The sequence below is a fragment of the Suricata suricatta genome, chromosome 14 (genome assembly GCF_006229205.1).
Source record: "Suricata suricatta isolate VVHF042 chromosome 14, meerkat_22Aug2017_6uvM2_HiC, whole genome shotgun sequence".
In the NCBI taxonomy this organism is placed as follows: domain Eukaryota; kingdom Metazoa; phylum Chordata; class Mammalia; order Carnivora; family Herpestidae; genus Suricata; species Suricata suricatta.
In genome coordinates, this window is record NC_043713.1 from 12,675,416 (window position 1) to 12,689,424 (window position 14,009).

The 14,009-nt window shown below is 44.6% G+C and overlaps 1 protein-coding gene across 1 annotated transcript in view; it reads left to right on the plus strand.

Annotated features, from left to right (window-relative positions):
* The window catches only part of BCL2 (BCL2 apoptosis regulator), a 176,932-nt gene that overhangs the window by 493 nt on the left and 162,430 nt on the right, over nucleotides 1-14,009 (plus strand). Inside the window, exon 2 of the mRNA XM_029921313.1 lies at nucleotides 1-360. This exon is cut by the window's left edge and continues 16 nt beyond it. Within this exon, the coding sequence (XP_029777173.1) occupies nucleotides 1-360 (360 nt within the window). The remainder of the gene's footprint in view (nucleotides 361-14,009) is intronic.

A 14,009-nucleotide genomic window follows, 5' to 3' on the forward strand; every position in this document is an offset into this window, starting at 1 on the left:
GCCGCCCCCGCCGCCGCCGCGGGCCCCGCGCTCAGCCCCGTGCCACCTGTGGTCCACCTGACCCTGCGCCAGGCCGGCGATGACTTCTCCCGTCGCTACCGCCGCGACTTCGCGGAGATGTCCAGCCAGCTGCACCTGACCCCGTTCACCGCGAGGGGACGCTTTGCCACGGTGGTGGAGGAGCTCTTCAGGGACGGGGTGAACTGGGGGAGGATTGTGGCCTTCTTTGAGTTTGGTGGGGTCATGTGTGTGGAGAGCGTCAACCGAGAGATGTCGCCCCTGGTGGACAACATCGCCCTATGGATGACTGAGTACCTGAACCGGCACCTGCACACCTGGATCCAGGACAACGGAGGCTGGGTAGGTGCATGGCCGCTTGAATGTGGGTCTGGGCCGGACGCTTCCAACCGGAGGTTGAGAATCCATGGTTGGAGAGTGCGTGGGCTCCAGGACCAAGGGCAGGCAGGCTGATGAGCCCGTGTAATAAAATCAGATTGCCCACCCCCGCCGTCCCCCGCAAAAAAGCTGTCCCTGCCAACCCTACTCTTGATGATTCCTTTTGGCCAGACGTGTTCTCCTTGCTTGCCAGCCGTTGAGGTTTAAAGATCCAGCATTTGCAGGCCAGTGGGATCTCTGGGCAAATGGTATCCCTTCAGGGTTCTCAGACTGGGGGTCCAAGGATCCTGGCCCCCACCCACCAGACTACTCATGAACTAGAACCGGGTGTGGTTGGCAGGTTGGGTTGGCAGTCCGCATCCCCAAGAAGTTCCCCTGGGGGGTGGGTCTGATTTGTACTAAAATTGGAGAACCACCCAGTTAGAACAACCTCACCAGAGGACTAAGGGCATGCCTTTTCTGACTCACTTGGTAAAATCTGCCCAAAGAGGAAATCCGACTTAGCCCCTTTCCCTGGAAAACTTAGCTGTGTTTGTAAAGAGGTAGGTTGACCTTCCAAAAGTCTGGGAACAACATCCCTCATCGTGTGCGGTCATTCCCAGGGGACCTGCCTGTGTGTCTTCAAGAGCACTGGGCTCAGGAAACTTTATCTCATTGGTGACACAGTTTGTCCTGGCCACATGCTTTGTGTTCCGTTTCCATAACTGGTGTGTGATTTTAAAGTTTACTGTAATTTTAGTATCTTTTACTTTTCACCATCTGGAGTCCACATCGTTCGAGGTCTCCTCTGCTGAAAATACTTGGGTCTACAATATCTGTATAAAGTGTAGAAGAATTGATTCTTAGCTGTGGATTCTCTCACGCTCTGACTTTAGTTGTAGTGATTGATGCCTGTAGTTTGGAAGAACATCTGTGAGGAGATTTTTTTTTTCTGGTGCTGGAGAGAGATTCTATCGCGTTACCATAAAGTTATTTTTTAGCGTGTGATTCTCTGGGTGAGGGGTCCAGATCCTAATACTGAAGAATTGTAACGGAGATCTACATCTTCCATCTAAAACTATTACTTTAGGAAAAAAGTAAAAGAAATAATTCTTGTCTAAACATTTTTCACTTTTTTTGTTTTAATTTGAAGAATTAGTTATGAAAAAGGATGGAACTCAGTGCTTCCTTGTAGAGTCTCTGGGGAGAAGTTCTGATACTGTTTTATAGGACCTACCAGGAGCACAAAGCCTAGAAATGACTGTAAGTGGAGTCCGTTTCAAGGAACACATTACATATTTTACTACAGTTTACAAGTGTGCTAACATTAAGGCCAAGAAAAAAGAGAAAAAGCCAAGAAAAGTAGATGGCTGACCTGAAAATCTGATCCTACTTGATCAAAGTTGACAAAATATTGATGCCACTGTTGAGTGTTTAAAAGTCAAACATCCCCATTTAAATCTCTAAAATGTAAATGCTCTTTGTGAATTGTTTTTTCAAGATCCCACATCATCAGATCTTTAGTAATTCTGGAAGAATTCACTAAAGGGCTAAAGAATATTTTTTTAGATGTTTGGTTAAGTGGGTGGTTTTTGTTTTTAACCACCATCACCAAAAAGGTACAGAGTTCCAGCCTCCAACAGGATAGTTTTAAGACCAAAGTAAAACTGATTTGACAATTCTACTCTTTTGTATTTTTATGAAAAAATATTTCAGAATTTTCTTTCTTGCTGAAAGGAATCCAGGGTGGTAACTTTCCTCTATTAAGTAATTTAATAAAAAAAAATAGGAAACCGAGACATAGACATATGTTTATGATAGAGAGTAAGAGATGACAGTCTTTGTCTTGTTGCATTGTTCTATATTAACACCTCATACAAGTGAGTTTTCATTTTCAGTGAAGGCTCACTTTTAACTCCTTTCAAAATAGAGTTTTCCTGGGAGCGCCAATCTTTGTGGTCAACAGGTATCTGAGATGGATAAATGTAGAGGCTATATTTCATGATCCCAAACCACAACGACAGACCGTAGAACACGATAGAGAATATTTTGACAAAGCCTTTTAGAGTAAAAATAAATCATATGGAGGCAAAAATAGCTGTTGATAAAATGTGTCATTTTCAGGACAACATATAGATGGATGATGGCTATATAGGAAAACAAGGGAATTTGGCGAAAGAAAAGTATATATCAGGAAATGGAATCCTAAATGGATACTTTGGAAGGCAAGTGCTGGTATTTGAGAGTTTATAAGGGATTTACCTATCCTTTCATACGGGCATTACTAATCTAAATTTTTATTTTTGGTATATGGCATACTGACAGACATCCCCCAACCCTGAAATTTGCCCCAGTTTTCTGTGTTGCGTCTTACAGTGTAAAGTACTCTGGATGCCAATGGTCACGTTTCAGAAGAGAGCTAGTACATCCTTTTGACGTTTGACAGCGTCTCTCGTGGTTTCTGGATCTCAGTGGATCAGCTCATCTCCTACACGTAAATTAATGGGGGCTTTAGATTTGAAGTGCCTTTTCTCCTTTGCTGCTGTTGATGCAAAATCAGTCTTCCGAGATTAAGGAACACTGTTTGTGTTTCATGTTCCAGAACTTGGAGAAAGCAGCATCTTGGAATGATAGGCGTCTGAGAGCTAGTCCCAGAAGCCTACAAATCCAATAAAGACTAAGAAGAAATTGAGTTAGAGTGGAGTGTGGTTTTATTCCTAAGGCTGAATGAGGCACTGTGTGGCCACAGGACGGAGGGAGCACAAGACAGTATCAGTTCTAGGAACTGTCTGAGCCTCGCGACTGCAGGTGTGGTTCACAGGCCAACAGCGGAAGCGTCACCTGGGCGCTTGTTAGAGACGCAGAATCTGCGTTCCCACCTGACGGCTAATGAGTCTAATTTGGTGGTTCACGTGAGGTGGAGGTTCTCGAGTGCATGTAATAACTAGAGACATTGACTTTTATCTACCATTGGCTCCTGGGGACATCTTTTGGGGAAAATGATAATCTGGGGTGGATCCCACAGCGTGATTCCAGTGGCCTCCCAGGTTTCTAGTGTTACCTAGACTACTGACTGTTTCCCAGTATGTCCACTAGTGTGATCTGATTCTGGGAAGAAATGAGTTGGAATGAAAGAGAAGAGATAAATTATTGTAAGCTCAGTCTTCTCAAGAATGTTTTTCATGGTAGCTATATCGTTTGTATTGGCATTATTGATCTCAATAAAGTGAAATAGCATTTCTATTCCAATTAAAGGCAGGAGATTTAGCTCTTTTGATAGCTCCATTAGTTATTCTTTTATCCCCTGGTATAACACGGTTTGAGTTCTATGGGTGCATTGAGTGACTCTCAGATTGCTTCAAGGAGAAGGGGCTCTTGTGGTCAAAGCGCTGAGATCCGGGAAAGTTGATGGTGAGGAAAATTGATAGCTCCCCCCGAGCTGAGAAATGAGACCACATTCAGCATCACGTCCCACAAGAGAGTGAGGGGTGGGCTCCTAAAAGGAAGAGGGGGCTTGACAGGAGGTTAGCTTTATTCTGTTGATGGGATGGTGGCGTGACTTTTTTTTTCTTTTCTTTTCTTTTTTTTTTTTTTGTCTTTTGGTCTTTGTGGTTTAGGACGACAGGAACTTACTTCTCCACATCCAGAAGAGGTTAGCTTCCCTTTTATTACTTGGTCAGCAAACAGTTTCTGCCTTCTGTGTGCCGTCCAAATCTACCAAAACGTTTGATTAGCTGGAAAGCAGCACCGTTCTCATGCCAATGTACAAAATACGTGAAAAAGCATCATTTTCCTAGCAGCTGAGTATCAGCTGCTTATGGCCAATTTTGGCAGCAGAATGATAGGGATTAAAAATAGTCCGAAGATGATCCCGTCTTCAATAATCTATTTAATGATGAACTTTCCTTGGGAAAGTGTATGTTTCTGCCTAAGAGTCACATGCTTCCCTTGCAATAATTTACTTCGTAGAAAAAAACTACATTATCGCCTGTAGAGTTTGCAAGTCACGTGCTGTTGAGTGATTATGTTTCGGGACCTTTGTAAAATTTTATAGTTCACTTAGTTCCCTTTTCTGTTTTAGGGCTTTTGTTGCTCTTTAATGTCAGTTAAAAACATGGCTTTCTTTTGTGAATCCTGTTACGTTTAGCTTAGCTTTCTAGTGAGAACTGACTGATCTTTTTAGCAATCCTTGATGGAACTGGTACATTTTCAGATTGCTTAAATGTCATTAACACACACAGCACATCAGGTCACAGAAAGCCACAATTTTTTATTTTTTTAAAGCAGACTCTCAAAGTTTTTCCTTGTCTCTGCTTCCAGTCCCACTCAGCTTTTTTGAGGAATGATAAAGTCACGCGTGTGGCAGGTGCGTGGGTGCTGTGTGTATTACTAGTCATCCCTCCCAATCAGCTCAGCCCACACCCACTTCTGAGGTCACTCATCATGTTTTAGCAATAGTTGATCAAGGCAGTATCTTAGCACAAGTGCATTTGTGCTGGAAAAACAGCACTGTCTTTGTAGTGCACAAGTAGAAAGGTTTTCCCCCCAGAGATATATTGTATTTGAAGTTCAAAAGTTCTGTTAAACGTTTTTAAGGTAATCTAATATCACCTTATTCAGGTATAGCCATAACCTGGAAAGCTGGTCACCCTTTCCCCCAGCTACATACAGGAGACCACTCAGTGAATTTACGTCACTCTGAAGCTTTTCTTTCATTCTTCTTGGTTTGATTCAAACAATATTAGCCTTTGACATCTAAACAGGTTAACGACGAAAATCGTCCAAGGCATGATTGCATTTCTTTATGTACCTGGCCCTGGGTTAGGGTGAGGACCGAGGAAGAGTTCTAGCCCTGTCCTGGATGACCTCACAGGCTCGTGTTGTAGGTGTCTAAGTAAAAGGCGAAAGATTTATACAATCTGAAGAGAAACCAGAGGAGGTAGGTGTCTAAGTAAACTCAGGTAAACGCAACCTTTTAAACACGATCCCAGATTCTCAGATGTAGAGAGAAAAAGGAAAAAATCCACTGTCTGTTATTTTGCATATACTTCAATCATTGTCTAAGAAAGTTACTTATAACCATATGGCTGTTCACGTGTGCATTAGGCCTGATTGAAATGGGAGGAGAAATGTAGATATTTTTAAAACTAATGTATAGCAAAAACATACACTTAAGAATACGGAAAGGCGGGGAAGGGGTTCCCTTGTTAAATATTTGCCCATTAAGCCCTCTTTATACACATTAAGAAGACTTAATAAACACCTGTCTTCAGTGTTTCCTTAATTCTTTGTATGTAAAAGACAATCAAGGCTTTGATTAGGATTAGAATAATTTAACTTGAAGAACTCTTTCTTAATTCATCCTTGTAGCTGGAAAAATGCAAGTTGATTTTGAACAGAACAGGGCTCTTCCTTGGGGAGAGATTTCTTCTTTTAATATAATGTATTATCAAGTTAGCTAACATACAGTGTATACAGTGTGCTCTTGGCTTTGGGAGCAGATTCCCATGATTCATCACTTACATACAACATTCAGTGCTCATCCCAACAAGTGCTCTCCTCAATGCCCATCACCCATTTTCCCTACCCCCACCCACCCCCCACCCCCATCAACCCTCAGTTGTTCTCTGTATTTAAGAATCTCTTATGGTTTGCCTCCCTCTTTGTTTGAAACTGTTTTCCCCTTCCCTTCCCGCGTGGTCTTCTGTTAAGTTGGGGAGAGATTTTTTTTTTAAAGCTTTTGTTTTCTTTTGGTTTGGGTTATGGTACTGTTTCATTTGGTGAGAGGCATCCCTTCCAAAACTTTGTTTATAGAAATTTCTGGTCCACTGTAGCATTTGTGTTCCTGAAGGGCAGGTGTTTTACTGTCTGTACCTGCTGGCACTCATGGCCTCTTCTTTAAACTTTTGTCAAACTTTGGAAATGACAATAAAGCCTTTTTTCATCTTAGAAAGTATTTCTGTAGGCTGCCGCTTGTCCTGATACACGCTCAACTCTATAGTGTCGACATTTCTCTGCTTTTTATTTGCCAGACCAAAGATAAGCCCAGCGGTCCTTGAGGAAGAATGATGATTGAAGCCGTTTGGGCTTTTGCATGGGGGCCCTGCCCCCTACCTGCCCCTCATTTCGCCACCAGGAGCCCCCTGTGCAGCTCCTTTTTGCTCCCAACACGTTCAGCGTAGAATTCACCTGAAGAGCCTAAAAGGGTCACGGCTGCAATATAACCTCTACTCCAACCTTGCTACAGGCAGCGGGGCAAGGCACCTGTCTGTCAGCAGCTACGACGCTTTCCATCCAGAGATCACGCATTCCAACCATGTGCGGGGCCCAGATAGGATCTGCTGGCGGCACTCTCGCCTGCTCTGATCTCTGCAGTGGGAGATTAGAGGGCCTATACTCCAGCCGTAGATAAGTTTTGACTAACTTAACTAAAATAGCTAAAATAATATATTCAAGACTACTTCCCCAGCCGCCCTCTTGAACGTGAACGAAGGGAATGTCCCTGCCATGCTGGTGTGACCGTTGGCAGCAGTGTACCGAGAGCTGCCTGGGTAGCTTGACCGGATTCTCTGAGAAGTTTCTCCACGGAACGCGGACCTCTCCTACACGTGACCCATGGAACAGGCTCTTCACTAGGAAACCATTCGGAAAATTTGTGTTTTCGTTCTCTTCCCTGCTTGCCTTCAGAATTTCAGGGAGAGAGCCATTTTCCATTTTTAGTTAATAATCAGCTCATTGGCTCTCTGGGGCTTCCACATAATGAGTCAGAAGCTTATGACTGACCCCGCTCTCCTCTCTGCTCTGTCTTCTGAAAACAACCCGAGGACCCATGGTGTCAAGTGAAGCCTTAATATTTCAAAGGAGCTTTTTCCATTGAGTCTAATACAGCTTTCTTGTGACAGTTCCAATGACTCTTTCTATTTTTAACGGTCTCTTCTTACGCGTGGAAACCTCGACAGTCTGTGACTTTTAATGCTTAGAGGACCAAACAAGGGGTCAGTGTCGTAGGCCGTCTCTTTTTGACTTTTCCCATCTTCTCATAGCGGAGAACGGCGATTCCTTTGTCTGTGCGACACCAGGAAGATTATGTCTGTGTTGTCACTCTAGGATGGAATTGTGGCCACATAGTCTACCCAGGTGCGTTCGAATTCCAGGAGCATGTGGGACAGATACTTGGTACTCTTAATTCACCGCCTGATTGCTCTATTACCTTCTTATAATTAGAACAGGAATAAAATTAACTGCAAATTATACCGTCAGCTTCAGAGGTTGATTTTTTATCCCTTAAGAAAAACAAAAAGGCCAGTCCATGAATGATGCCAGTTGGCACTGCTGAGTCTAAAATTTCAGGACTACCTCCTAGTCATTTCCGTTATGAATTCCTTCCAGTATCTCTCTCTCTCTCTCTCTCTCTCTTTCCCTCCCTCTCTCGCTCAGTCTCTCTCTCTCTCTTTCATTTTAAGACTGAGAACTTTTAAAGGTGGCTTTGAGTTTTTTAAAAGCAAAATCGTAAGTAGAGTGAGGCAGGGCCACTTACTAAATATTAAAGTGACAGCGTACAAAGAAAATGGCATGAGGAAGTCTTATCAAGGAAAATGAGCAATTGTCCACAAACCTGAACGCACAAAGGGCAGCGATAGAAATGGAAAGCATTATGAAGATCTTGTGATTTCGTATATCAAGCACATTAATACTCACCTACTATGTGCACGGCTCTATGCCAGCTGCTTTATTTGAGTAAAAAAATGTGTCAGATCAATTTTGTCATCAAGGAACTTACCAACCAGGAGTGGGACTAAAGAGATGTAAATTGCTGTAGTCTTTGCTGCTCTTTAGTGGACAGAGAGATCTGGTCCAACTGGAATGGAAGAGTTTCCTCAAGAAGGTAGTAGGTCGGAGATCTGGGGAGAGGGCATATTAGATAACTGGACTGGAGAAGTCCAAGCAGACAGGAATATGTGAGGCATCATTGGAGAATGGTGGAAATGGTAAAGAGTGTGGCTTGGTTGGGGCATAGAGATCTCTCCTGAGACAGAACTGGGTCCTAAGCTGAGAGGTTTGTATTTAACTTGGTAGGCATTGAAAGGGCTCTGAGGCAAGGCAGGGAGTGTGGGCTTGTGGAAGATTGCTGGACAGTGGGAGACCAGGGAGGAGGTTCGAACCATGGCGGCAGAGTGCGGAGCAGAAAAGTCGGGAGGCAGATGTGGGGGAGAGGCCTGACCACCGATTGAAGAAGCTGAGGACTTGGGTCTGAAACCCAGCTGATCCCAAAAGTGACATTGTCCTCGAGAGAGAGAGGACAGTTGAGAACAGTGCTGTTTTGCAGGGTAAATGGGATGAAGTTAATTTTGGACATTCTGAGTTCTAACTTGGGTGTCCACCCCAAGTGGAAATGCCTGGCAGCAGTTGGCCTTGGAGACCAGGAGCTCAAGAGAGAACTTGGGATGAGAACACAATATGTCTTTCTTCCCAAACTGCGTAGATTTCCCATTTCCTTCTTTCATTTCCAAAAGTGTCCTCACTGCCCAGGCTGATTCCACGTGGCTTTTCCCCAGAGGTCCTCCTTAGACCTCTGTGGATTGGATTAAGGCGATTCACTAGTGAGTTTTCCTGTTTAAAGCTTGGCTTCCCACTACCAGTTTGCCTCCTGAAAGAATAACTCCAGTTGAGTCAAATTCGTGTTGTTCCAATATCTTTAATAATAACCACCATGTGTGGAGGTCTTCTAAAATCAGAGTTCTCCTTCATTGGTACCTCCTCACTTAATGAACTATTTCTCTTATTGTGTTTATCCTCTACCTAGTAGAGTGGACAGCAGGCGCACACAATAATTGTTTACTGAATGAATGAATGAAGAAAAGATTATGTGAGAGGCATTTTGAGCATCTGATTCCTCCTCACCAACTAACGTTCTCCGACTCGCCTTACGGTAGAGTGTGCATGAGTGTTCCAAATGTCCCATTTCACAGATTCGTTGATACTTAATAGAAATGCAAAAAGACAAGCGCCCATTAAGTGTTTTGATTTCATCCCTCATTCATCATTGAATTGAAAAAGTGTGTCATTCATACTCGAAGAGAAGTCTAGATTTCGCTTCATATTAAATGTTCAACTGTCCTTAATGCTGATGTTAGACACTCGGCCATTGGTTGTCACATTGTATCTGTTTATGCAAAGAATGCACACAGTCTGTGTATGTACCTGTGTGTGTAGTTGCTCTCCCTCCCATGGCACAAATCTCAAGCCCAGTGGCAGTCTTGACGTCTGAGATTATTCATCACCTTATCATTAAAGAAATCAGGGCGGGGCACCTGGGTGGCTCAGTTGGTTAAGCATCTGGCTTCAGCTCAGGTCATGATCTCACAGTTCCTGGGTTCGAGCCCACATCAGGCTCTGTGCTGACAGCTCAGAGCCTGGAGCTGCTTTGGATTCTGTATTTCCCTCTCTCTCTGACCCTCCCTTGCTCGTGTGGTCTCTCTCTGTCTCTGAAAAATAAAACAAACAAACAAACAAACAAAAACCCATAAAAAAAAAGAGAGAGAGAAATCAAGGCTTGTCCAGGGATCTCAGAGTGGGAACAAGGTGGTTTTCCCCCTCCGATTAGCAGTGTTGCTCAAATAGAAAAGAACGACAGCTTAAAAGTCATAGGGGCACATGACCCCTGGTTCTCCTGTGAACACAAGCAGCCAGTTGCAGGTGGAAGTCAGGAGGGCTCCGTCATCCCAGAGGTGAGACAACCCAAGATTTTATTTCTCCAGACACTGACCCGCGAGAAGACCACCAGGGGTGCCCTGGAGAAGGGGTGCCCTGGAGAACACCGCCATCCTGGCTGCTTTGGGCTGACTCCTGGGCACGACTTGCAGCCAGGATCACTGCCTTTCTGCGGTTTTCAGAACTGGTGGAATTTGTATTTTAAGATGCCTCATCCCTTGGCATGAAGCAAACTCAAAAATGTTATTGCCCATCATTTATCATCTGTTTGAGAACGATTGTCTGATTTGTTTACTTGTAATGAAGCTTGACCATACTTCTCCAGGGGCTTTTTAAAAAGAGGGATGTGTCAGCTTGCAGATCTGTCCCCATGAATGAAACCGCAAGCAAACAAATTCTCTTCTCTCTCCCCCCCTCCCTCTCATTTCTTCAGTGACCATCTGTGCGTTATGTTACCATTGCCAGACCCTCTTCAAGTGGCTTATCTGTGAGTGAATTCAGAAACTTGAAATCATAAAGGACACCCAGATAATTGGCCCGTTCTCCAAAGTATCCGTCCCCTGTGCTGCTGCCAGATTCCTTCTTAATGAATACATCCAGTGACAGTAGATGCTTGAGCCCGTCCGGATCCGTGAGAAAATGAGCTCCCCCGCTTTTGTAACAGCTTGTGGCTCTGGGAGGAAAAAAATGACAGCCATTGCACAAAGTTTCCTTTGAATGTAGTTTTCTTTCCCATAAATGATACTTTGAGAATACACTTAAGGGGTTATTAGTTTTCTATTTCATGCTTGGCCTGTGTGTGAGCATAACACAAGCTGTCGCTGCAAATCAGGAGCGAAACACGCTTTGTCTGGTTAATGCGAGCGTTTAATATTTGGCTCAATTAAAAATTAACTGATGAAAGTGCATGGCAAATGGAGATTGAAAATACCTTTGCAAGGAATATGGAAAGGGCATGACCAGTGAGGAAATTCGTGGTTTTAGAATGTGGAGGCTTTGGGGACGCCTGGGTGGTTCAGTCGGTTAAGCGTCTGACTTCGGCTCAGGTCATGATCTCACGGTTCGTGGGTTTGAGCCCTGTGTCGGGCTCTGTGCTGACAGCTCAGAGCCTGGAGCCTGTCTTCGGATTCCGTGTCTTCCTCTCTCTCTCTTCCCCTCCCCTACTTGCCCCCCGTCTCTCTCTCTCTCTCAGAAACAGGTAGATGAACATTTTTTTTTAATGTGGAGACTTCGGGGAAATTTAATATGAGCTCAGATGCGTGACTCTTCCTTCAAACCTCTCCACCTGGTTGGCTCAGCCTGATAGTGAAGAAAGCTCTCATTTTTATTATGAAGACCCCAATCGCATCTCTGTGTTTTCTAGGGAATAACTGTGGTGCTTTGTTTTGTGCTGGATCATACAATTAAAGCAGACAGAATAGGAGATTGGTTATTCATTTGTCCCACGCATTTTTTTTTTTTTAATTGAGCACATGCTGTAGGCCAGGCCCTGGGGATGTGGGAGGCGGGAAGCAGAGAACATGGCTCACAGTCTGCGGGGTGGAGATCATTATGCAGCAGCAGGAGGGGAGCCTGGGTAGAACGAGGAAAGAAGAAACACAGCCACAGTGGGGGCATTGATTAGAGTCAAGGAAGTCTTCCCAGGGAAGGGGGCTGAGGCCTGAGGGATGAGTGAGAAGTAACCTAGAGACGTGGGAAGGAGGAGCCACGTGTGGCCACCAGGCAGAACTCCTAGAACAAAGGCCAGAGGCACGAGAGCATGTGGTGAGCTGCGGGAACCGAGGAGTCCAGCCTGTGGGGACAGGAGAGCGAGGGGGCAGATCAGAAAGGCGATGCGGGAGATGTGCCACCCAGGAGGGGTTTATTCTAGAATGATCCTGCCATTAATGAGACTGGGGAGAAATTAGGGACAGGGAGGAGGCTAGCTCAGTAAAGGAGCAAGAGACCATGTGCCTGACCAAGAGGGACAGTCATGGGGACAGCAAGAAATCGAGAGTGTTGAGCAAGGGTTAGGACTAGAGTAGAGAGAGTTTTAGGAAGATATAGTGATGGACTGAACGCTTCAGAACTTGGTTCATTTCTTCCTCAGTGACGGTGCTCTTTTTCCATAAATCATTTCAAAAAGAATATGGTCCTTTTTGTAGTCTCATTATCTATGTATCGTATCTTATTTCCCATTCCTTTAAATTAACCCTGCCTGGTTGAGAATTTTCTTTTGTTAGAATTCACGTGGTAATACATCTTGATTAACAACCAACAGAAGTGTGTTTGAGGAAGGAATTCAATTATGCAAGGCAGTTTTCATAAAAATTTCCTCCACGTGAAAAAATTTGCAACAATGTCTCTCCTCGACAGAGGATTTTCACGTTTGCAGAGGAGTTCGGTGTCTGGGGGCCCATGTGGTCTTGACGACAACCCCGGGCCAGCCAGCCATCACGCTCCCTCTTCCCTTCTGCCTCGCTCTTCCCACACCCTTTTTGTCCCTTGTTTATTCCCGTGCAAGGAGAGAACGGCCTCACAAAGCCAGGCGACAGCCAGCAGGTGCCGAGGAGCTGGTGTTTGTTCCCCGACTCGGAGCCCAGCGAAGGTCTCTTCACCCGGGCTCCTTCTCAGGCTGTTTTCACAAGGACACCAGATTCCTCAATAGAAACGTAATCAAGTAGCTCTAATTGTGGAAAATCGTATCCTCTGCTGCTTTTCATCTCAAAAAATTCTCAGGACAATTAAAATACAGTCTTTTAGGCTCTTCTCCGTCCTTCGATTTAGCTTGTGAAGGGTGTTTCATGTTGGTGGAGGGGGGTGTCCAACCTCTTGCCGCTCGACGCCCGCACATTTGCTCCAGACCCTGTGGGGGTGCTTCAGGGCTGAGCGGGCTTGAGTGTGTCACTTCTCTAAGGAGACAGCAGTGTGAGGGATGGGAGGGTTCCCTCAACTCACCGAGGGTTCTAGAAGACAGCACAGCAGCTGGGATTATATGAATGTCGATGCTCATTTTGATCAGCATCTAATTAGCCATCCATGTTTTTATTTACTTTTTTAAACATACAGTTTATTGTCAAGTTGGTTTCCATATAACACCCAGTGCTCTCCCAACAAGTGCCCCCCTCCAGGCCTCTTCTCTTAGATGTGCCACAGAAGCTTGGCGAGTGAGGTGCTTATTGAATTTAAAAAACGGTGGGGGCTTCATCGGGAAGATCCCCGTAGTGTCTAAAGGGCAGGTGGCTGTGTTCGTTCAGCCTCATTTATTCAACAAATATTTAGAAGAACCCCGAGGCCCACAGAAAGCGTGGCAGCGAGACCCGCCTCTCACACCTCTCATGAGTCCAACATGGTGGGAAGTTAGACTAGTGAAGAGGCAAATGCTTAACAGTATACGGACCACAATGTAACAGAAACGGGACAAAGTGATACAGTGGTGTCTGTGGGGCTTTACGGAGTCTCACATGACTTCTGAGGGTCTTGTAGTCTTACTGAAAATTACACAGAGGAGATCAAGTGGCTTTTGTTTTTAACGTTAACAGCTGAAAACATAATGCTCACCCTTAAAATTACTGTATATGTTAGTGTTAAACAGCCTGTGTGTCAGTTTAAGATGGGTTACCATACGCAATATGGAACTAAAGACGACTTCCACTTTTGGCTAACATGTTTGGACCACTTTTCCCCCTTACCCCTCCTGATGTGTTCATTTTCCCCATTTCCATCATTATCACTTTGATCAATGGCCCCAGTCGTTGAAAGTCAGGAGGAAGGATGGAATTTAGTGAACCAACCCTCATAACCTCTTCTCAGGGTAGGAAGTGGAATTATAGATTGAGGGATCAAAGTTTCTGCAAAATCAAGGAAGTTTGCCTAGGAAGAGGCAAAACCAGATTCTTTTTTAGGCCCTTCAAGTTGTAATGGATGTCCTCTAAAACTTAAAA